The sequence below is a fragment of the Oryctolagus cuniculus genome, chromosome 11 (assembly GCF_964237555.1).
Source record: "Oryctolagus cuniculus chromosome 11, mOryCun1.1, whole genome shotgun sequence".
Classification (NCBI taxonomy): domain Eukaryota; kingdom Metazoa; phylum Chordata; class Mammalia; order Lagomorpha; family Leporidae; genus Oryctolagus; species Oryctolagus cuniculus.
Window position 1 is genome coordinate 20,016,383 of NC_091442.1, and position 22,488 is coordinate 20,038,870.

The window sequence follows — 22,488 nt, forward strand, 5'->3', positions numbered from 1 at the left end:
ATTAAAATATTTCCTCCCTTTTCTAACTATGTATCTGTGTCAGGTAAGATTTTTCTTCATTTACCTAAACCTAAAAAACACATTATGGGGACCAGCGTCATGGCTCACTTGGTTAATCCTCCGCCGCCTGCGGTACCGGCATCCCATAAGGGCACCAGGTTCTAGTCCCGGTAGCTCCTCTTCCAGTCCAGCTCTCTGCTGTGGCCCGGGAGGGCAGTGGAGGACGGCCCAAGTGCTTGGGCCCCTGCACCCCATGGGAGACCAGGAGGAAGCACCTGGCTCCTGGCTTCGTATTGGCGTAGCACCAGCCGTGGCAGCCATTTGGGGAGTGAACCAACGGAAGGAAGACCTTTCTCTCTGTCTCTCTCTCACTGTCTATAACTCTACCTGTCAAATAAATAAATAAATAAAAATTAAAAAAAAACCCACATTACAACAGGTTGAATGCAGAAGCAAGTAAGAAAATTCAACAGTCTTCTTTTAAGCCAGACCTTTCAAAGATTTGTAGGGGCCAGCACTGTGGTGTACAGCGCAGAGCCACCATCTGCAGCACAAGTCCTGGCTGCCCCACTTCTGATCCAGCTCCCTGCTAATGCGCCTGGGAAAGCAATGGGAGATGGCCCAAGTGCTTGGGCCCCTGCACCCTCGTGGGACACCCGGAAGAAGCGCCTAGCTTCTGGCTTCAAACTTCAGATTGGCCCAGTTCTGACTATAGTGACCATTTGGGGAGTGAACCAGCAGATGGAAGATCTTTCTCTCTCTCTCTCTATTTCTAGAACTCTGTCTTTCAAATAAATAAATAGATCTTTTTTAAAAAAAAATTTTGTAAAAGTATAAAACAAGGCTACTTTCTTTATTGCCTTGAAAAAACCATTATTTTTACCCAAGACACTTCCTTTTTTTGATTATTTATTATTTTTTTATTTGAAAGGCAGAGTTACAGAGGGTGAGGGAAAGACACAGAAAGAGAGAGTTCTCCCATCCTCTGGTTTGCTCCCAAATGGCCAAAATGGTCAGGGCTGGGGCAGGAGCCAGAAGCTTCTTCCAAGTCTTCCATTTGGGTATCAGGGGCCAAAGTAGCTGGGCCATCTTCTGCTGCTTTCCCAGGAGCATTAGCAGGGAGCTGGATTGGAAGTGGAGCAGCCAGGACTCAAACTGGCATCCATATAGGATGTCAGCACTGTAGGTGGCAATCTAACCCACTATGCCACAGCATCAGTCCCAAATACCATTATTTTTATAAAAATATTTATGTGAACTTGTGGTGGGCTATTCTTTAAAGCTTTATTTATTTGAAATGCAGAGAGAGAGAGAGAGAGAGAGAGAGAGAGAGAGAGAGATTGATTTTCCATCCACTGATTCACTCCCCAAATGGCCACAATGGCCAGGGATCTGCCAGGTCAAGGCTAAGAGCCTGAAACTCCATCTAGGTATCCCACATGGGTGGCAGGGGTCCAAGTAGTTGAACTATTTTCCATTGCTTTCCAAGGCACATTAGTAGAGATGCTGGATCAGAAGTCCTGGCACCTATATGAGATGCCAACGTTGCAGGCAGCAGCTTAATCTGCTGTGCCACAATGTTGGCCCCAACTTGTGGTAGTTTAAGACATATCCACAGGGGTGGGTGTTAGGTGCAGTGGTTAAGTCGCCACTTGAGACACCTGCATCCTGTAACAGAATGACTGGGTTCAAGTTCCAGCTCCTCCACGTCTGATCCAGCTTCCTGCTGATGTGTACCTTGGGAGGCATCAAGTGGTGGCTCAAGTACTTGGCTTCCTGCCATCCATGTGAGAGATCTAGTTGGAGTTCGTGGCTCTTGGCTTTTCGCCTGGCCCAGCCCTGGCCATTGCGGGCATTTGGGGAGTGAATCAGCAGGTGGAAGATCTTTCTATGTCTTGGTCTCTTTGCCTTCAAATCAAATGAAGATAAAGAAACAGATGTTTCTTCTTCAAGTGAAGGCACTTATTGCCTTGCTCTTGAGTCTAATGAACAGAACACAGTGGAAGGGATGATCTGTGGTTTCCAAGACCAGCTCCCAAAAGGCATTGCAGCTGCCTGTATTCTCTTGGACTATATACTCTGAAGGAAGCCTCCTGCCACACTGAGAGAGGCTCTCGGGGCAGAGAACTGAGGCCTCCTGCCCAGAGCCATGGGATCCTCCAGCCCCAACTAAGTATTCAGACAACCACAATCTTACGGACCCGAGCTAAGCTGCTCCTGGCTTCCTGAGCCACAGCCATTATGTGAAAGTCACTGTGCATTGTTGTAAGCTGCTGAATGCTGAGCTCATCCTCTACGCAAAAACAGATCATCAGTACAGCAGAGAATGAGGTGATTACAATGATTTAATGAAAGAATAAAGAAATATTTAATTCCTACGCTTAAATTTCTAGTACAGTAAATATCATTGGATAGAACTCAGGAGTAGACCAGAAGGTTGGAGGACCCCTAAACACTTTGCAAATTGCCCCTTGATTAAATATTCCTCAAATTATCCCATGTGACAGCTCCATTTGTTCCCTGGATAAAACAATACCAAAATATTATCAGTGGCAGTTGCTCCTCGGTATTATTTTCTTCTTAATGTTTCTTCTTCTCTGTACTTTTAAATTTCTCTACAACACAGATGTGTTATTTTTACAACTAGAAGAAACGAAACTTCCCTTTTCAAAATCACCAGAAGTGAAAGTCCAAGCTGCCTCCTTTAGATGAGCCCCTAGCTCAAGAGGCAAGCTGAAGGGCCCAGGTGGCCGCCGACACGCCTGGGGGTCGGGGGAGGTTGGCAGGGGTGCAGGGGACCCGGCTCCAGCTGCCCTGAGCCAACGTCAGCCAGAACAGCTCTTTCCTCTATTTTACATATTGGGTTTCTGCATAATAGTTCACTTAAAGTTTCCATTGCTTTTTTAAAAAAATATATTATTTATTTATTTGAAAGGAAGAGCTACAGAGAGGCAGTAGAAGAGAAAGAGAGAGAGGTCTTCCATCTACTGGTTCATTCCCAGATGGTCACAATGGCCGGAGTTGTGCCAATCCAAAGCCAGGAGCCAGGAGCTGCTTCTGGGTCTCCCACGAGGGTGCAGGAGCACAGAGACTTGGGCCATCCTCTACGGCTTTCCCAGGCCATAGCAGAGAGCTGGATCGGAAGTGGAGCAGCTGGGATCAAACCAGTGCCCATATGGGATACCGGCACTACAGGCAGCGGCTTTATCTGCTATGCCATAGCACTGGCCCCATCCATTGCTTTTTAAACGTAAGTCTGAAAAACTTCCCCATGAAAATAACAGTTGAAAAACTGAATCTCTGCCTCTAACTGTTTTTGCATGTCAGAGTTTCCATAAAGAAAACCTTGTGAGAGAAAACTGACAACTTAACATACACTCAGTGGCCGGCACCATGGCTCAACAGGTTAATCCTCCGCCTTGCGGCGCCAGCACACTGGGTTCTAGTCCTGGTCGGGGCGCCGGATTCTGTCCCGGTTGCCCCTCTTCCAGGCCAGCTCTCTGCTATGGCCCGGGAGTGCAGTGGAGGATGGCCCAAGTGCTTGGGCCCTGCACCCCATGGGAGACCAGGAGAAGCACCTGGCTCCTGGCTTCGGATCAGCGCGGTGTGCCGGCAGCAGTGCGCCAGCAGCAGCGCGCCAGCCGTGGCGGCCATTGGAGAGTGAACCAACGGCAAAGGAAGACCTTTCTCTCTGTCTCTCTCTCTCTCTCTCTCTCACTGTCCACTCTGCCTGTCAAAAAAAAAAAAAAAAATACACTCAGTGGTTGCAAGGACGTTTGTGCCATTGGTACCTGAATAAAGGGCTTATGTGGGGGCCCGCAAAACAAAGGGCCCAAAAGGCCAGCAGAGGAGGCACTAGGCCCATAAAGAAGCACAGATCGGACCCACAGCAAGGGGTTGTCGTTTTCTAGGGAAAACCCAAAAGCAGGAGGTGTCCGGACCAAAGACAACCAATCTGGGTTTGAATCCTGGGTCTGACACCAAACCTGTAGGGCGAGGCAGGTGACTTAGCCTCTCTGAGCTCCAGACTCCTCTGCTGTAAAGTGGGACTTGAGACCCAGACAGCTTGCAGCCATCCTGGAAAACAGCACTTTCCATGCCTAGGCAACTGCCGAGAGAAACGGAAACATACGGCTTGCACAGCAGTTTCCTCAGCACCAGCATTCATCACCACAATCCAGATGTTCATCAAGTGGTGAATGGTAGTGGGATATACCACAGGGCTGTACAAAGTATGGAGCCCTGATACGGGCCACTGGGGGAGCCCTGAAATCATTTCGGTAAAAGAAGCCAATCGTTGGGGGCAGTGCTGTGCCGTAGCGGGTAAAGCCACCGCCTGCAGTGCCGGCATCCCATATGGGTGCCCTTCAAATCCCGGCTGCTCCACTTCCAATCCAGCTCTCTGCTATGGCATGGAAAAGCACTAGAAGATGGCCTGAGTCCTTGGGCCCCTGCACCCACAGGGGAGACCCAGAAGAATGCCCTGGCTTCAGATCGGCCCAGCTCTGACTACTGTGGCCACTTGGGGAGTGAACCAGTGGATGGAAGACCTCCCTCTCTCTCTGCCTCTGCCTCTCTGTAACTCTTGCATTCAAATAAATTAATTTAAAAAAAAAAAAGAACAAGAAGCCAATCGTACAAGATCACATGCCTTTAGGACTCCATATAAACAAAATGCCCAGAAAAGGCAGAATGTAGATGAGTGACTGCCTGTGGCTGTGGCTGGCACCCGGGTAAGAGGCTTCTTTCTGGGGTCATGGAAATGTTCTAAAAATGGATTGTGGTGAGGAACACACAGCGCTGTGAATTCGCTGAAAATCACTGAATTACATGCTTAAACTATGCAAATTTTTTGACACATAGATCAAACATATCTGAATTAAAACAAGATCTGGCTATCTAACCTCAGAAGGTTGCTGTGGGGATTAACCGAAAAGAAATATGTAAAGCAGACCACCTGGTACAAAGTCAGCACCTGGTAAGTCACAAAGACAATGACCGTCAGAATATGTAACGGCAATAGATTCCGTGAAGGTAAACCAGCAGCAATTTCTGTCATCTGCCTAGTTCTTACATCACATCAACATTTATCAGCTCAATGCACTCCCCTCCAACTTCATGAGGCAGGCTTATTATTATCAGTCTCTTTCTAATACATGGGGAAACCGAGGCATCTAGAAGTTAAGTAACTTTCCCAAGGCTGCACAGCTAAGTGGATGGCAGAGCTGCATCTGAATCCTGGAGGACACATGAAGAGTCTGTGCTCATAGCCACACCACTGCCCTGCCTCTCAGCAGGGTCCCGAGTTACTGCAGGGAGGGCTCCCCGGGGACAGTCACATGAGACTCAACCCTGAAGGGTCACTGGAACAAGTTGGGGAAAAGTGTTCCAGACAGAGGGAACCAGGTGTGCAAAGGAGGGGAGGTAAGAGAACACAGGGCCTAGGGAGGAGCCAGGAGCTGGCTGGGGTGTGGGGTGAAGCAGGGGGAGCAGTGAGGGTGGGGTCCAGGCAGGTCCCAGGTCATGGACATCAGCCGAAAGGCAATGCAGGAGGAGGCAATTCAGCACGCTCCCCACGTGCGGCCTTTCTCTGGGATAGGAGGGGGAGGTTGACTCAGAGGATGTTGTGAACTCAGGGGAGCAGGGCAGCTGCCACCCCACGTTCCCATCCCACTGCGAACTGACACCCCCGGCAGCCTCCCAACACCAGCTCCACCAGCAAACAGGATTCGCTCCCAGCCAACTGCTGTGCTGCCGGGAAGCCGAGCAAAGCCCAGCAAGACTGAGGGCTGACTGATGGCCGCCTCACCCCCACCCAAACCAGCTGCCCCTGGACGCCAGGGCACTCTCACCCTGGCTCCATAGCTGACAAAGAGCGCAGTGCTCTGGCCCCTCCACCCTGCTTGGCTGTCCCCAGAGAGAGCGGGACCAGGCCCTGGGGTCTAGCTCTTTTCTTGTTCAAATGTTAATACCCTTCTATGCAGCTCTTGCATTTTCCACACATGTCCTAGATCAACATTTGCCTATGTGTACAAAATGGTCACTGTGGCAAAAGGAAAACTTCCACGGCCATCAATCAGGAACTGGCTCAAACATTCGGGTAGATCCATTCTATGGAACATTTCATGGAAGTTAAAAGGAGTGCTGTAAATACACTGTGCTGTCCATGTCTTGGTGAGAAAGTGTCTCTAAGATATATGGTTAGGGAAAAAAAAGAAAAAAAAAGATGTCATCACTTACATAAACGACCAACCAACAAAAAGAAATCCTGGCCCTGCCTTTCTCCCAGTCCATAAAAACATAGGTAAGTGAGGAAGATGCCCACAAGGAAACACATCAATCAGACAGCAAGGAGTGACAGGGAAGGAAGGAGAGAAGGGGGGCACTTTTTACTTTGTACACATGGATGTTTGAATTTTTACAAAAGGAACATATCTGAGCGTATCTGAGCTCTGACGAGCATTAAAGTCTGTAAAGGAAACGTGTCACAGTGATCACGGTGCTAGCCCAGGGCTCAGGGGGACTTCTCAGAGCTGGCACACTCAGCCCTTGTCTGACTCCTGCCACACCCTCTGCAGGCCCAGGGCACAGCGCCGCATTTTACAGAACTGAAAACCAGACCCAGAGAGAGGGCACACGCTACTCAGGGCCACAGGCAGGGCTCAGGCACACTGCCCTTGAACGTCAAGCCCAGTGCTCTTTCTCACCAGTACACAGAAGTCACCAAGGGAGGACGGGCAGGGGTCTGGGGAGGCTCACCCCTCCCCCCGCAGATGCCCTGAAGCCCACAACCCCTGAGAAGCCTGATGGCAAGGGGGGAGCAGGGGCTGTGTCAGGGGAGAAGTGAAAACGGGAGGGGGAAGAGGAGCCACTGAACCGCCGCCCCCGCCAGTCAGGCTGCAGGAGGAGCCGCCCCCTGAGTGGGACGGGGCTGCCACGTCACCCGCTGAGGCACGCGTGGGAAGGAGGCCTGCAGGGCTGCGTCCCCAGCCTGAGGCTTCACGCTCTGAGCCGTCTCCAGCACCCTGCTCTGCTCATTTCCTAGAGGCCTGTGGAACTAGTGTGGAGGTGAACTGTGCCTTACAGACGGCTCTGGAACCCGGAGAGGAAGGGCAATGCAGCCTCGTCACCCTTCACCCCGATGTTCAGCACCAGAAGCCTCTGGGATTTTTTTAAGGGTTTGGAATATTTGCATATATAATGAGATATCTTGGGGATGGAAGCCAAGCAAAATTCATTTAGGTTTCATGTGCACCTTCTATACATAGCCTGAAGGTAATTCTATATGACACGCTCAGTGCGCCTGCGTTCCGACTGCCACCATCGCATGAGGTCAGGTGTGGAATTTTCCATTTGCAGTGTCACATTGTTCCTCGGAAAGTTTTGGATTTTGGAGCATTTCAAATTTTGGGCTTTTGGATTAAGAGGCCAAACCCATAAAACTCAACACCCTCTTGTGCTGTAAGCACCACCACACATCAGTTCTTGCATCGACTGCTTAGCACTGGGTGTCCAGAGGGTGTGTGGAAGCACACAGCAAACATGGCCGGGCCTCTCCAAGGACAGCCAGAAAGACCCTGTATCCAGAGATGGACCAGAGGCTGCTGTGGGGAACCACAACCCTGAGCCCAAATCTCAGCTGCACAATGACATTAACCCCCGCAGCCACCCACCCTGCTGCCCAGAATGTGCCCAGGCACAGGACTCTGGTTGAGTCAGGGATCCTCCATTCACTCCTGTATTAGGAAGTTGACTTAGGAGTCCAGAGTTTTTGATCCTACTCTGCCACCACAGTCAAGGTTCTGAACTCTCTGAATCTGTTTTCCCATCTGTAAAGTGGCTGTTATCCATGATTCTCAAGATCATGGGACACATTATAATAATGCAATTACATAAAATGTGGCAAGTGCAGTGCACCCATAAACTGGAAACACAGATTTTAAGAGTGCATACCGAGCCGGCGCTGCGGCTCACTAGGCTAATCCTCCGCCTTGCGGCGCCCACACACCGGGTTCTAGTCCTGGTCAGGGTGCTGGATTCTGTCCCAGTTGCCCCTCTTCCAGGCCAGCTCTCTGCTGTGGCCCGGGAGTGCAGAGGAGGATGGCCCAAGTCCTTGGGCCCTGAACCCGCATGGGAGACCAGGAGAAGCACCTGGCTCCTGCCATCGGATCAGCGTGATGCGCCGGCCATGGCGGCCATTGGAGGGTGAACCAACGGCAAAGGAAGACCTTTCTCTCTGTCTCTCTCTCTCACTGTCCACTCTGCCTGTCCAAAAAAAAAAAAAAAAAAAAAAGTGCACACCTATGTATACCTTGATCACAAACTCACTTTTTATGGAGTAAAAATGTCCCAAACAGCATTGTGCATACTTGTCTATGTTTCTAGACTTTACGGACATCCTATAACATGAATGTGATGGAATAAAATATAATGACAATATAAAGTAATACAATAAAATAAAACCTATTCATCATCACTTACTGGGTATGAGGGGCCACAGCCAAGAATTTTGCAGTATTACCCAATTGAAGCCCTTGAGGCAGTTACTATTATTATCCCCATTGTACAGAGGTAAACACTAAGTACAGGGAGCCAACGTGACCTGTCTCCTTGCCAGGGTCACCAAGGAACTGACAAAGCCAGTCTTGGACCCAGGCCATGTAACTTCAGAGTCTACACCGTAACCACGCTGTACGTCATGTGCACCCACAGCAAAAGTTAAATAGAAGACACAGCACAGAGCGCCGACCAGCCTGGGCTCTGCACAGAGGAGGCGCGTGAGGAAGGCAAGGGCCTCTTGGAGCACAGAAACCAGATCCAGCTAGCTCTTCCCCACCGGACCTACAACAATGCTGTGCAGGAAGTGGATTGTCAGTAAACACTGGTGGGACGGAAGGAAAGTTATTATGGGATTCATTAGCCAAAAGGCCGGAATCTTTGTTTCCAAACAGCCTAAGATAAATCCAAAGCTTGTCCTCGGAACCCGCTCTTGCTAAGCCGGGTGGGGCTGCCTGACCTGAGGAGAGGCCCCTGGAATGGCGCAGGGAGGCCAAGGTGGCGTGCAGCCCGCCCAGCACGTGGGCCACCTACCTTCCTCGGCGTCGTTCCTCAGCGAGGCCTCCAGCAGCGCCACGCTCGCCTCGAAGGACACCTTCTTGCGGCGGCCGCCCGTGCTGCGCTTCCGCTCGTGCTTGCGCTTGCGGTGCTGCAAGTCCTGCTCGTACTGCGCCCACTTCTTCAGCTGCTGGGCCCGGCGCTTCTGGGCGGCCCGCAGCCGCTCCAGCGTGGGCACCTTCTCCAGGAGCTGCAGCTCCGTCAGCAGGTCCACATGGCTGGCCATGGCTGCGGCGCCTCCCCAGGCCCCGGCTCGGGGCTAGCACAGCGCGCCGGGATCTAGGGGAGCGTGGGGGCTCCCGTGGGGCTGGGGCCTCATGGTGGGGCCTGTAGCAGAGAGAGAGACACACACACACACACACAGAGGGACATACTAGTCAGGCTTGAAAACTCAGTGCTCCCAACCCATGTGCGTGTCCTTTCCCTTGCTTCTTGCACAAAAACAGAGATCTGGATGCTCTGCGGAAGGCAGTAGCAGGTAAGCACACGTGGCTGAACTGTAAACTGACTACAATACACCAAAGTAAAACAGCCCGGTGCCTCAGTGGCAGCAGCCGCATTCCCAGTACACAGTGACCATGTACTTCTGGTGGCTACCGTATTAGACAGTACAGAAAGCCGTCCACGGGGGGCAGGCTGCTCCACTGGAGAGCAGAGGTGTGTGCTGCTCCAGCCATGCCCACCTACCGGGAACCAAGTCCTTCCCGTTTTCCCATACAAGTCTGCCTCGAAAGGTTTCTGGAAAATGGACTTAAAAGACAAGTTTATTTCAGTGTAAACAACATTTGAAATTCATGCCTATGATAGGCCTTCAAAAAATTTGCAGAAAAATGCATATTATGAAAAAAGTATGCATGCATTTGAAAAAAGCATTTTGTATGGAAATAAACATCTTTTAACTCCATTTTCACATGAATTTTGGGAAGCCCGCTGGAATAAAGCCACCATACTCTAAAGCCACCATACTCTAAGGGTTTTGGTACGTCAGTACTGGCACCAGAAGAGGCAGCTGGGGGCTTTATGTGATGGGGACTCAGAACCCAGAAGATATGGAGGCTATCGGAGCGTCCAAACAGAAGCCCTTCCTCAGAAATGTGAGTATCTGACACGCAGCGCAAGCCCCTTTCATTCTATGCATCATTGGATGCAAGTCGTTAGGGAGCTGGAGGGAACTGACTAGGAAGACAGGATGTATCATTCTATTACGGTGCTTCTCAAAGTGTGGTCCGGAAATCCTGTGGGAAATCCCTGAGACTCTTTGAAGAAGTCCACAAGGTTAAAACTGTTTGCATAACTCTACTAAGAGATTACTAACCTTTTCACTCACATCTCAAGTATACCGTAGTTCCCACTGCAACAGATTAAATGTGCAAATAGATATGGTAAACCAGCAAAAGTTTACAAACAATATTACTTTTCTCACTAATCATTTTTGCTATAGAAAATGAGATTTTTTTTCATCAAAATATGTTATATGAGCATTATTCCATGATGTTATATTTTCACAAGTCTATTAAAAATGTTATAGGTTATCATATTATTATATCATGGATTTGCTGTTATTTTAAAATTTTTTAAGATATATTTGAGAGACACACAGAAAGCGAGCTCCCATCTGTTGGTTCACTTCTCAATTGTCCACAATGCGCAGGCTGAAGCTGGGAGCCCAGAACACAATCCAGGTCTCTCTCCTAGGTGGCAGGAACCCAATCACTTGAGCTATCACTGCTGCCTCCCAGGGTCTGCCTTAGCAGGAAGCTAGAGTCAGGATCTAGAGCAGGGAATTGAACCCAGATACCTCTAGGTGGGATGAAGGCATCTTGACTGAGGCTTTTTTTTCCCCTCTAACGTTTATTTAAATGAAAGTCAGAGCAACAGATTGACGGGGGAAGGGAGGACTTCATCTACTGTTTCATTACCCAAATGGCTGCAATAGCCAGAGATGAACCAGGCCAAATCCAGGAACCTGGAACTCCATCCAGGTCTCCCATATGGGTGACTGGGTCTCAAATACTGGGCCATCTCCCACTGCCTTTCCAGGTATGTTAGCAGAGCAGCTGGGACTTGAACTGCCACTACAATATGGAATGCCAGTGACACAGGCAGCAGCTTACCCTGCTGCCCCACAAAACCAGCTCCTTCACTGAGGTCTCACCTATTAGGCTAAACACCTTCCCCTTTCAAAATTTGTTATTTTTAAAGAAATTAATACTATTTTTAAATTTCTCAATTTTCACTTATGATAAATATTTGACAGACATAATCCATATCCAAAAAAGTTATTTGAGATCCTCAATTTAAGGGCATAAAGTGATCCTAATTCCAACAAGTTTGGTAACTACTGAGAACTAGAACATTTCAGTTAAAGTTCTACTCTCTAGGTCGTCTTTAAGAAGAAAACCTCATGCCTCTTGTTCTCATGAGCCTCAGACAATACACAGTCGACAGAATTTCAGAATCTCAGGCCCCCTGGGCATCACACAGCACCCTGTGGCTTCGACAGAGGAAGGGAAGGGTCCTGGGACAACCACATGGACCTCTCTAAGCCTGTATTCCCATCTGCAAAATGTCTGGTCCACCTCCCTGAATTTTCAGGGCATTCAAGGAATAAAAAGAGCTGGTCAGAAATAGTCGCCCACCTAATAGCAAAGAGAAGCGAGCTTGGAGGAGGAAGGGCAGGAAATGTCAACACGGCACATCTGTGAACCAGCAGGCAAGGCTGATGCCAGTCACTGGGTGGCAGGAAAGACTGGTGCAGGTCTCAGCGAGGAGCAGGATGGCCCTGGGCTTCAGGAAGCCATTGTTAATCTCCTGGGCTCCCTGCTTCCTCTGACCTTCCCAACCACCCTTCCTCTGGACCGCCCTTCCTCTGGACGCTAAAGACTAGGCCTCGGAATAGCCTGGACCCTCAGGAGCTCCGGGTGAGTCCAGTTATTCTTCCATTCTCTCCCAGCTCCGAGACTGGAGGTAAACAGGCAGAATGGGGAAGGGGCTGGCTTGCTAGTGTTCTTAGGACAGAGGTTCCGGGGTCTGAGTGGGTGTGACGTCAGACATAAATAAGCCAATCCCAAGGCTTGGCAAGAAACAAGCTGACTGACCTGGGTTGCCCTTTGCTTGGTTTGGTTCTGATTTTTGTTTTGAATACCTTATTATGCTTTTCAAATTAATTAATTAAAATGTTTCTCTTGAGATCATTGCAGGTTCTCATGCAGTTGTCACAGCACAGGGAGATCCCAGTACATCTTACCCAGTTTGTTCCAAGGATAACAGCTGGAAAACTGCTGTATATGACAGCCAGGAATCCACACTGACACAATCTACCCATCTTATTCAGTTGTCCTAAGTTTTACATTACTGACTACTTATAAATGTTATCATTACTTATTACTTATTTGTATGCATGTTTTGTTTTATTCAATTTTATCAAGGCATTCATTGCCATAGTCAAGATATAAAGGGTTCCATGACCTCAAGAATCCCTCCTGTTCCCCTTTTATAACCACATCCTTCCCCAGACGCCCCCTCCCAACCCACTCCTGCCCTGCCCCTGGCAATCACTAATCTGTGCTCCATCTCTAGAACTCTGTCATTTCAAAAACGTCATATAGATGGGATCAGACAGCAGGCGGCCTTGGGGGGTGGCTTTTTGTACTCAGCCTTGTCCCTTTGGGATTCATCCAACTTGTTGCATGTATAGCACGTTCATTCCCTTTTGGAATAGTATTGTTCCACTTTATGGATGGGTCCCATAGAGTTCACCCTTGGAAGAACATCGGGGTTATTTCCAGTTTGGGGCTATTACACTCATGCACAGCATTTGTGTGACTGTCACTTTTCACTTTTCAGGGCTAGATGCAATCATTGGGTCACACGGCAAATGCAGGTTTAGGTTTCAGAAAAACTGCCCAGCTGCCCTCCGGAGCGGCTGTACCAGCTTCCGCTCCCTCCAGCAAGGCAGGAGTGCTCCAGGTCCTCCAGCAGCATATGGTGCCATTGCTGCTTTTTATTTTAGCCATTCAGGTAGATATTTTGGTTGCCTTTTTGGAAATAAGGAATTTTTTAAAAAAGACTTGAATTCATGGCCACACAGTATCATTGGGGTGGTCAGGCCTCACTGAGAGCTGCTGACCACATGTTTACTTCCCCCACTTTCCCAAGTGACCAAACATTTAATGAACAACTGTTCTGTGACAAGCCCTGATTCAGGCCTAGGGACCAGATCCACCTTTAGGAAATGCCTATCTGTCTGCTTGTCAATGTATCCATAAAACCACCTCTCTACAACCTAATGAAGTAGACTCTGTCATCATGCCCACTTTCCAGATACGAAAGCTGAGGCACAGTAATTGGCCCAACATCACACAGCTTGAAAAGCTAAGAGCCAGTGTGCCTGGGATAGTCAGGGAAGGTCTCGAAACCACGGGACAACTCGTTTGAGAAGGAGTTTCCTCGGTGAGAGGAACAGACAGGAGCTGAGAGGGAGCTCAGCAGCATGGAAAGGCACGAGAGGGCTGACCATGACGGAGGGAAATTCTGCAAACCAACACACAGACCTGGCGTGAAGAGGCTGGGGCTGCCCAGCTCAGAAGGAACAGGGAAGTCTTGGGACGGTGATCCACAGTAAGTGAGCATGAGCCAGACTTAACCAGAAAGCCCCCTCTGGGCTGTATCACATTTGTGGGTTTCTTGGGTTTTAGGACATATTACAGTTTGCAATAGTTTAATTCATTGTTAGCATCTAAAACTTGGATATTTTATATCCGACATCGTACTCTCAGCTTTTCTTAGAACATCTCAGAATTGGGCCATGCTGGTACCCATCAACAGGTACAGAGCAGAGCTGCTGCCTGCAGATAGGGCATGAATTCTCTAATGCACCACAGACCCCACGACTCCCCGAGGCTCCATCCTGACTGCCTTCAGTAACTGACATTGCTTGCTAGCTTTGAGTCTCCAAGTCCTGTGTTAGGCAGAATGAGACCCCAGTCTCCAGAGTCCCATTCTGCACAAGAAAGGGGAGACAGTGTGGGTCTGCCCTCTGCAGAGCAGGAGCAGCGTACAAGGGAGGGGTTAGGTGCACTCAAGAATGCACACCTGATCTCAGAGCTATCCAACCAGCAACTTAACAGTGGGGCTCGTGATCCAGTGGTTTTCTTAGGAGGTGGCAGGTTCTCCAACATGCACTGCAGGAGAGGGTCTACACTGGTGTCAGATTGGCCCAAGGATTCTAGAAGATTCCTTCCAGCCCTAAGAGTCTATACTCAGTTACTTATTTCTTCATTATTATTGCTCATCACCTGCTAAGTGGGTAGTGCCAAAAACACGCAGGAAGTGAAAAGAATTCTTGCACCAATCACTGCCACAGCTTTTCAAAGAAATCCCCAGGTATCCTATCAGCCAAGTGTCTCCCTAAGTGTGGAAAAAGAATCCATCCCAAGGGAATTTTCAAAAGTACAGGGATGAGGCCAGCATTGTGGTGCAGTGGATTAAGCTGCCACCTGAGATGCCTACATCCCATATGGGCACTAGTTCAAGTCCCAACTGCTCCACTTTCCATCCAGCAAGGAGTTTCTGGCTCCTGGCTGCTCTGGACTGGCCCAGTCCTGGCCATTGCAGCCATTTGGGGAATGAACCAGTGGATGGAAGATGTGTGTGTGTGTGTGTGTGTGTGTGTGACCCTCTCTGTAACTCTGCCTTTCAAATAAATAAATAAATCTTTAAATAAAAAAAAAAAAGTATAGGGAGAAGCCTTCATATAACATGGACCCACACAGGAGGACGGGAGAGCAGGAGAGCGAGGAACACCTGTCTCTCTCTTTTTTTTTTTTTTTTTTTTTCAATTTTTCAGATTCCCTCCAGAACAAATGGTCAGTGTGCTGTGGATAAGCGCTTAATGTCTTTATAACCAGCCGCTCTTCCTTGAAAACAAAGAGAAGGTGTCCTGGCTCCCAGCCTCAGGCAAGTAACTGTGTCTACGGCAGACAGCAATGACATACTTTTGTTGTCTGCGGATTTGTTTTCATAGTTACTATTTATTTATGGTGGGGATATAAAATTGCCTTTTTAAATAAATCTTCTCAAAAACTAGCAAGTTGGTAGTAAAGAAAAGTTAAATGATTATGATATTTCGTATTGACAAACAGTACAAGTGACTGGCATTTGCAAAACCTGCCTTGCCACTGGTTCTCAGAACAACGATCTTAGAAGAATGGTGCTAATATGGTCTCTGTGTTGAAACTGATGAACACATAGTGGACATCTGCCATGTGCCCAGAAGGCGCTCAGGACAAGGGGTGTGGCTAATGCAAGGACAACAAGAGAGAGGCATAAGGCGGTGGGCAACGTGTTCCCAGGACATAGCACAGGAACTGCCTGGGAGCCTTCCTCCCAGCCCAGTGCTCTCTCCCAGGCCCTAGACAGGCAGGAGGGCCTCACCAGTGCCTCCCCACTCCACGCAGAGAAATTAAGGGCAGTTGCCCAGCCCCCTGGAGGAAAGTGAGGACAGTGTCTCCCAAGGGCCTATAAAAGGGGCCAGGGCACATTTTCTCAGCACTCCCTGCCAGCCCCTCCCCCTCACTCCTCCAGGCTCCCAGGAGCTGGGGCTCCAGGACAGCTCCCTCTTGACTGCTGTTTCCAGGTGACCCAGTTTCCCCCAACCGGCCCCCACACCTCCTCCCACCTGTCTCAGAAAACCCAGATTGGTCTAATTAAAGAATTGCTGTGGTGCTGCTCACATAGCAGCTGGGTGACCCCCACAATGGGGCACCGGCGTTGCAGCCAGAGCTGCCATGGGCTGTGGACTGACCCCGTCATGAGACCTGGGCACACCTGTCCATGCTTCCAGAGAGAAGCCCCCGACAGCAACAGGGATGCAGCCCAACTGCCAGGACCTGGGGAACGATGGTGTCACCGGCACTTGGAGGGGATCCCACTGGAAGACCTCACTTGGAGGAAAACCAACTCCATGGAGACACAGGAACTCCAGTGTGCCGTGGGGATGTCCAGATGGAGCAGGCTGCAGGGGACGGAACACATGGCACCACCAGTCACCAGGGAGGCCGAGCAGGTCTGAGGGCTGGTCGGGTGAGGTTATCCGGGAAGTGTGTGTGATGTGAGGAAGAGAAATCAGAGGCCAGCGGAAATAGGGTGGGGTACTTAATTTTTCCAACATCTGGATGCGCGAACCAAAATAGTTTGATTGTGGCCTGCGGGAAGTTTGAGACCAAGGTACCTGACCCTCAGTGCTCCAGGAGCAGGCTGTGAAGGTGTCCCCACCTCTCCTCAGCCCTGACCCAGCCCCTGTCGTCTCACAAAGAATGAACTTGACTCCTCTGCCTGCATCCACTAACCCCTGCCGTCCCAAAGGGACAAACAGGATCAGCGTGCATTTGGGGAGGGAGAGGCTCAGCTCCAGGAGGCTGCGCCTTGGAGGAGGGTGGGGCAAAGAGAGGGTTTGGTGGAGAAGCAGAGCCAGAGGGGTAGGCCTGATGTGCTATGGAATCCCCCCACCTAAAACACTCAAATAAGAAGACAACAATTACAGGAGTAACAGGAATGACTATGCCTAAGAGAACAAGAAGGGCGCTGGTCTGCAGGTGATCTGTGTAGTCCCACATTGTCACTGTGTCCTAGGCCCTGATTGGTCAGAGCCTGTCAGCAATGGCCTATGTCCAGCTGCAGTGACTGGCTCAGGAGTAGGCACGTGTCCGGAGCTGCTCCAATCAGAAGCTTTCTTCTCACCAGGGGTGAACTGGAGGCAGGAAGTCCAGCTGCTGCCACCCTCTAAGCAGAAAGCCAACACTTCACGAGCCACAGGAGAGAAAAGGGTCCTTTAATGAAGGGGTTCTGGACTTCAGCTTTCCTTGCAAACAAAATCCCCATTATTCTTGAAGACAGTGAAATTGGCTTTGCTACTTGTGCCAAAGGCAGCAATGATGTTTTTAGGGATGCACGAATAGAGAACCCAGCAGGGACTATTGCCCAGAGCAAATCAGTAGCCTCTTGCTGGGGCACGTTTCTGGGTATTTCCAGCCCTCAGGCCCGAACTGAAGGCCAGCCTTGAGGAAGGACAGGCAGGTCAAAGCCAGGTTCTCACCCCAGCCTTGCCCACTGGGATGGGAGAGGGGGGCCAGGCCTTGTGACTCCTAATTCCAGGGGAGCAGCTGGCTGACACATCTTTGGAGTCAAGCCTACTGCCTTGAGAAAAACAACACGAAGGAAGGCGAATTCAAATTGAAGAGACTTTCAAATATGAGTCAGAAAGTGTTTCAAAGTTCACACTGTTAAAAGAAAATGCTACAATTTTTTTTCTCCTGTTCTTCAGCTATTCTTCTCTACACAATATTGGCAGCAGTCTGGAGGAAGGCCATTACTGCTTTTCTCCTCGTGTTTCCTGTACTATTGAGTGCGAGGGAAAGAGGAAAACAAAACAAACAGCCCCGGCTCTCCTCCTCCTCCTCCTCCACCTCCTCCTCCTCCTCGCATCTCGCCTGGGACCTACTTTCTCTCCTACGGATGCCCGCCCCTGCCCGCCCACAACACACTTCTTCCAATAACAGCACCACTTCCCCCCAGTATAAAGATGCTTCACTCTTGAGCAAAGAGACTTCTGGGGCTGTTGGTGCTCTAGATATTTGAATTAGAAATTACCCTGATTCCCCCAACCCATTCTCATGAGGTTTTGTGGACTGACTGTGCAACTCCTGTTGGGAGGAACCTTCTAGACTTTGGGCACAGTCATCAGAAACAGATCTGCTGGTTTGAAATCTGTTTCAGGACTCAGGTGCCCATGAATCTGTTCTTTAACTCTGCTTCCTCCAGTTGTGCACCTTCATTCAGATCCCTGAACAGCGGCCCTGGGCTTCTCACTGTCCTCTGAAGCCCAAGGACCATAACTCAGATTGACAGGACTTTGTGCTATGTGTGGAGGCAGAATCCAAAACACAAGTCCAACAAGAACAAAGAGTGATCAAACAACTAATGCATCTTAAGCTCCAGCATCAGGAGGCCAAGAGCCTGGCTCACCTCTGTCTGAACTGGTTGAGCCCATATTGGGTGCAGGGGACCAAGCCTTAACAAAAACCACGAGGGGAACAGTCAACTTTGTCCTAAGGCTATGGAAGGCAGAGCTAGGATCACGCACTGGGAATATGAAGCAGCAGGAGCAAGAGCCTGGCATGAGGGGAAACTGAGGCTGATAATTCAACAGCCCAACCACAGCAGAGTGCAGGGGTCCCACCACCAGGAACTCCATGGCTACTCATGAGGCTGCTGAGAGAGAAGGTCTTGGGGCCAGCACTGTGGCATAGCAGGTAAAGCCACGGCCTGCAGTGCCGGCATCCTATATGGGTGCTAATTAGAGACCCGACTGCTCCACTTCCGATCCAGCTCTCTGCTATGGCCTGGGAAAGCAGTGGAAGTTGGCCCAAGTCCTTGGGCCCCTGCACCTAAATGAAAGACCTGGAAGAAGCTCCTGGCTCCTGGCTTCGGATCGGCACAGCTCTGACAACTGTGGCCATCTGGGGAGTGAACCAGCGATGGAAGACTTCTCTCTCTCTTCACCTCTGGCTCTCTATAACTTTTCCTTTCAAATAAATAAATAAATCTTTAAAAAAAAAAAAAAAAAAAAAGACTGCGAGAAAGAGAAGGTCTATGACAGGTGGCAGGCGGGACTGACCCAGTGAGCCCCAATCCTGAGCTGGCAGAGAGATCACCATATTAGGAACAAGCACTCTATCACATGCCTGCAGCCAAACATTTGGCAACTGCCAGCCTAAACAACCCATAAGGATCACTCCAAGTAGCGACCGACTGACATTCTGGATTTGTTCTGCCTGCGAAGGTAGCACAGCTTTCTTGGGCTCAGCTCCAAGAAAACCTCCAAGGAGGCCACAACTCAAACAGGTGAAGGAAAATCCATGAACAAACACATCAGTCTTTCATATTGAGCTTCTGTCCATGACCCTAAACCCAAAGAAGCCCCCACACTCATGTGGCGGGGCTGCAGGCGACAGGAATGAAGGTGCTAAAGAAGGGGGCACATGCAAAGCTGACATGATGTCTACAAACACATTAGTCAGTCACAGTCACAGTGCTAAACCACACAGCCAGTCATCTAAAGGAGTTATGTAATAGCTAAGCACGGGGAACGGGAGTCAGGTTACAAACACCGTTTCTCTGGGCTTGGAGGAGTGTGGTCCACTCCTTCCTTCTCCAGGTAGGAAAAGAAAATCTCCCTTTGCCGCTGGGGCGATCATTTTCCAAAGGAGGCCACCTGTGGCCACAGAAGGCCCTCCTGGTTTACAGGGTTATTAAACAGGACAGGGCCATTCGCACTGGCTAGATCTGGATTGGCCCCTATCTTCCCTGCCTGCCTGTCTCTGTCTCTCTCTCTCTACCCCACCCCCAGCAAATCCTTGGCCACACCTTCCTCTTGTGCTAATTCTTGGGTTGTTAGTGATTATGAGCCTGTGAGACAACAGGAGCAATGAGTGCTGTGACCAACTAGCAATGCCACAATGGCTACAAAAGTAGCAAGTGGGGCATGTACACTGAACGTATTCCTCTGCTCTAGGTCATGCTTGCCTACGCTTGGATTTTAGCATTTGCCTTTGCTCCATCAATTATAATGCTCTAGTCTTTTTTTTTTTTTTTTTTTTTTTTTAATGCTCTAGTCTTAAACACAAGCATTGGGGTCGGTGTTGTAGCATAGTGGGTTAAGTCACCTGTGTTGCCAGCATCCCAATATGGGTGCTAGTTTGTGTCCTGGCTGCTCCATTTCCAGTCCAGCTCCCTGCTAATGGCCTGGGAAAAGCAGCAGAGGATTCCCCAAGAGTTTGGGTCCCTGATACCCATGTGAGAGACCCAGATAAAGTTCCTGACTCCTGGCTTTGGCCTGCTCAGCCCTTGTATTGCAGCCATCTGGGAAGTAAACCAGCAAATGGAAGATATCTCTCTCTCCCTCTCCCTCTCCCTCTCCCTCTCCCTCTCCCTCTCCTTCTCTCTCTGCTCTCTGTAACTCTTTCAAATAAATAAATCTTTTTGTTTAAAAAAAAAAAGCATCTAGGAAGTTACCAGAGAGTGGAAGAAACCCTCAAATTCAAGGATATCATACAAAATCACCAAGGCCTCAATAGTAGAACCAAGCACCTCTCAGGCTCTGGAAGGAATTTCTCTAGTTACCTGTCGTAGGGGGAGAATGAAGAGCTGCATTCTATCCCACTAAGCCGACTGGATCCAGGTTGTAGGAAGCAGTGTCAGAGCAGCTCAAGCCAAGGATGGCAGTCTCTGTAGCTGTCAGCTTCCCTCCCAATGTCCCTGGAGTGGAGGGACCCAGCATGGCGGCTGGCAATGGGAGGGAGTCTGTTCTTGGAGGGCAGGGGGCAAAGGCACAGCTATCCCAATACCCTTCTCCACCCAGATCCAGAATCACAGTCTTGCGTGGATCACTGCGAGTATCTGGGGCCCCAAGTCATCACCAACATAGAGGAGAAAGGGACTGTGGCCTGCTTCCCAACAAGACCCCTCTGTCTAGTGCAGAAACCTCACAAACATCCCTGGGAGGCCGCCGCTGTGGCACAGCAGGTTAAGCAGCTGCCTGTGATGCTGACGTCCCCTACCGGAGCACCATTTCAAGTCCTGGTTACTCCGCTGCTGATCCACCTCCCTGCTAATGCACTTGGGAAAGCAGCAGAAGATGGCCCAAGTGCTTGGGCCCCTGCACCCACGTAAGTGACCTGGATGGACTTCCAGGCCCCTGTCTTTGGCCTGGCCCAGTCCCAGCCCCAGTTCTTGTGGCCAGTTGGGGAATGAACCAGCGAATGGAAAATCTATCTCTCTTCCCCCCACCCCTTTCTCACTATGCCTTTCAAATAAATAAAATAAATCTGTGTGTGTGTGTGTGTGTGTGTGTCTGTGTGTGTCTCTCTCTGGTAAGCCATCTCCTCCCCTTGAGCCAGTTCTGTTCTTAGTCAATTAGGAAGTAGGTGGGATGGGAATTTTAAAAAGCATTTCATATAATTTGTTCACTGAGATTTAGAGAATAATTCCAAGGAAATAAGGACAATAAAAAGCAGGAAGCTGAACTTGAAGGAGAAAGTCCCACCTGGAGGATGAGAGAATGAGAAGGGAAAGGGGGGGAGGCGGGGAGGGCAGAGACAGCAGAGCGATATTACCCACACAGCCAGGAAATGGTGGAGCTGGGATCTGAACTCAAGCCCACAGACCTGACAGCAGAGAGGAAGAAAGTGGGACAATCTCAAAGAACCATAAATGCTTTAAAAGAGCTTCTTCATGAAACACAAGATTTCAGAAAACCCAGGCATTAGTAATCAGGGAGTAATAGAAGATTTCAGTTAAGAAACCAGACCAATTCAACAGAGCAAACACTTGCTAAAGTCAATACAGAGTATATAGGTAGAGAGAAAAATCCATGCTTGATGAATCTAAAGGTAACCACCACAGAGCCTCTCTGCTGGGTAAGTGAATCGATCCCAGAGATAAAGAAGCCAGGTAAAAATGTTGACTTCCAAGCACGACACTTGTGCATGTAACCATGTCTACAACGTGGCTACTGTCCCATTTCACAGGGGAGAAGACAGAGGTAAAGGAACTTGTTAGTAACACTAGTCATTTGTGGCTGGCATCTGCTCTGAGTGGTAAATGCCCATGCCACACGTTAACTGTTTTTAATATCTGCCCTGTTTGAATATAAAAGAAACCAATGTCAGACACTGGAGACAGTCCACAGAAGCATGACTGGTAGCAAGAAGAGGAGTCCTTGAAAAAAAAAAAAACAAATAAAATTTATGCAGAGTAAGGAGAACTGATTAAACTCATAACTCCTCTTGCTGTGGGAGCTGTCATCACTTCTGGAGGCTGGGAAAGGAAATATATGTATCTCATCTGAAATTTCATAAAATGTGTTTTCCAAACCCCAGTGGGCTCAGCCCCCTAGGACCAGTGTTCCTTTCTTGGTGAGCACTTTCTCATTTTCACTCTGACCAACAGCTCCCAAACCAGATCCGCAAGAGCGACTGTCCTCCCTCCTCTCCTCTCTGAGATGAAACTGTCAGCAGGGCGAATCAGGAAGCTTCCAGATGCTCTGGTCTGGTAAAGGAAGTCACTGTCCAGCACGCAGGTTTGGCCGTCCCCCGGGACTGGATCTGTGACCTGACAGGTCACTATGCCAAGAGGCGCACTGCAGTAGACTGCCATGAAACATGACTGCCGGCCGCCCGTCTTTGATCTCCAGCCAAGGTTCCTCCGCTTTGATTCCCCGCTTGGGTGTGCAGAACTCCAAGCAAACCTCTGCTTCCCTCTCACCAGCTGTGCTTCCTCTGAACACAGTACGTTCTCCAAAAGCTGTAGTTCCAT

The 22,488-nt window shown here is 49.5% G+C and overlaps 1 protein-coding gene across 2 annotated transcripts in view; it reads right to left on the reverse strand.

Annotated features, from left to right (window-relative positions):
• PPP1R16B (protein phosphatase 1 regulatory subunit 16B) overlaps positions 1 to 22,488 on the reverse strand; it is a 113,737-nt gene that overhangs the window by 76,394 nt on the left and 14,855 nt on the right. The window contains exons 1-2 of one of the 2 annotated variants that reach the window (XM_051846108.2): positions 11,754 to 11,772; positions 9,091 to 9,441 (exon numbers count right to left, since the gene is read on the reverse strand). In XM_051846108.2, the coding sequence (XP_051702068.1) occupies positions 9,091 to 9,340 (250 nt within the window). In that variant the 5' untranslated portion in view covers positions 9,341 to 9,441; positions 11,754 to 11,772. Of the gene's footprint in view, positions 1 to 9,090; positions 9,442 to 11,753; positions 11,773 to 22,488 lie in introns of those variants that run through there. The other variant, XM_051846107.2, reaches the window with a different exon arrangement.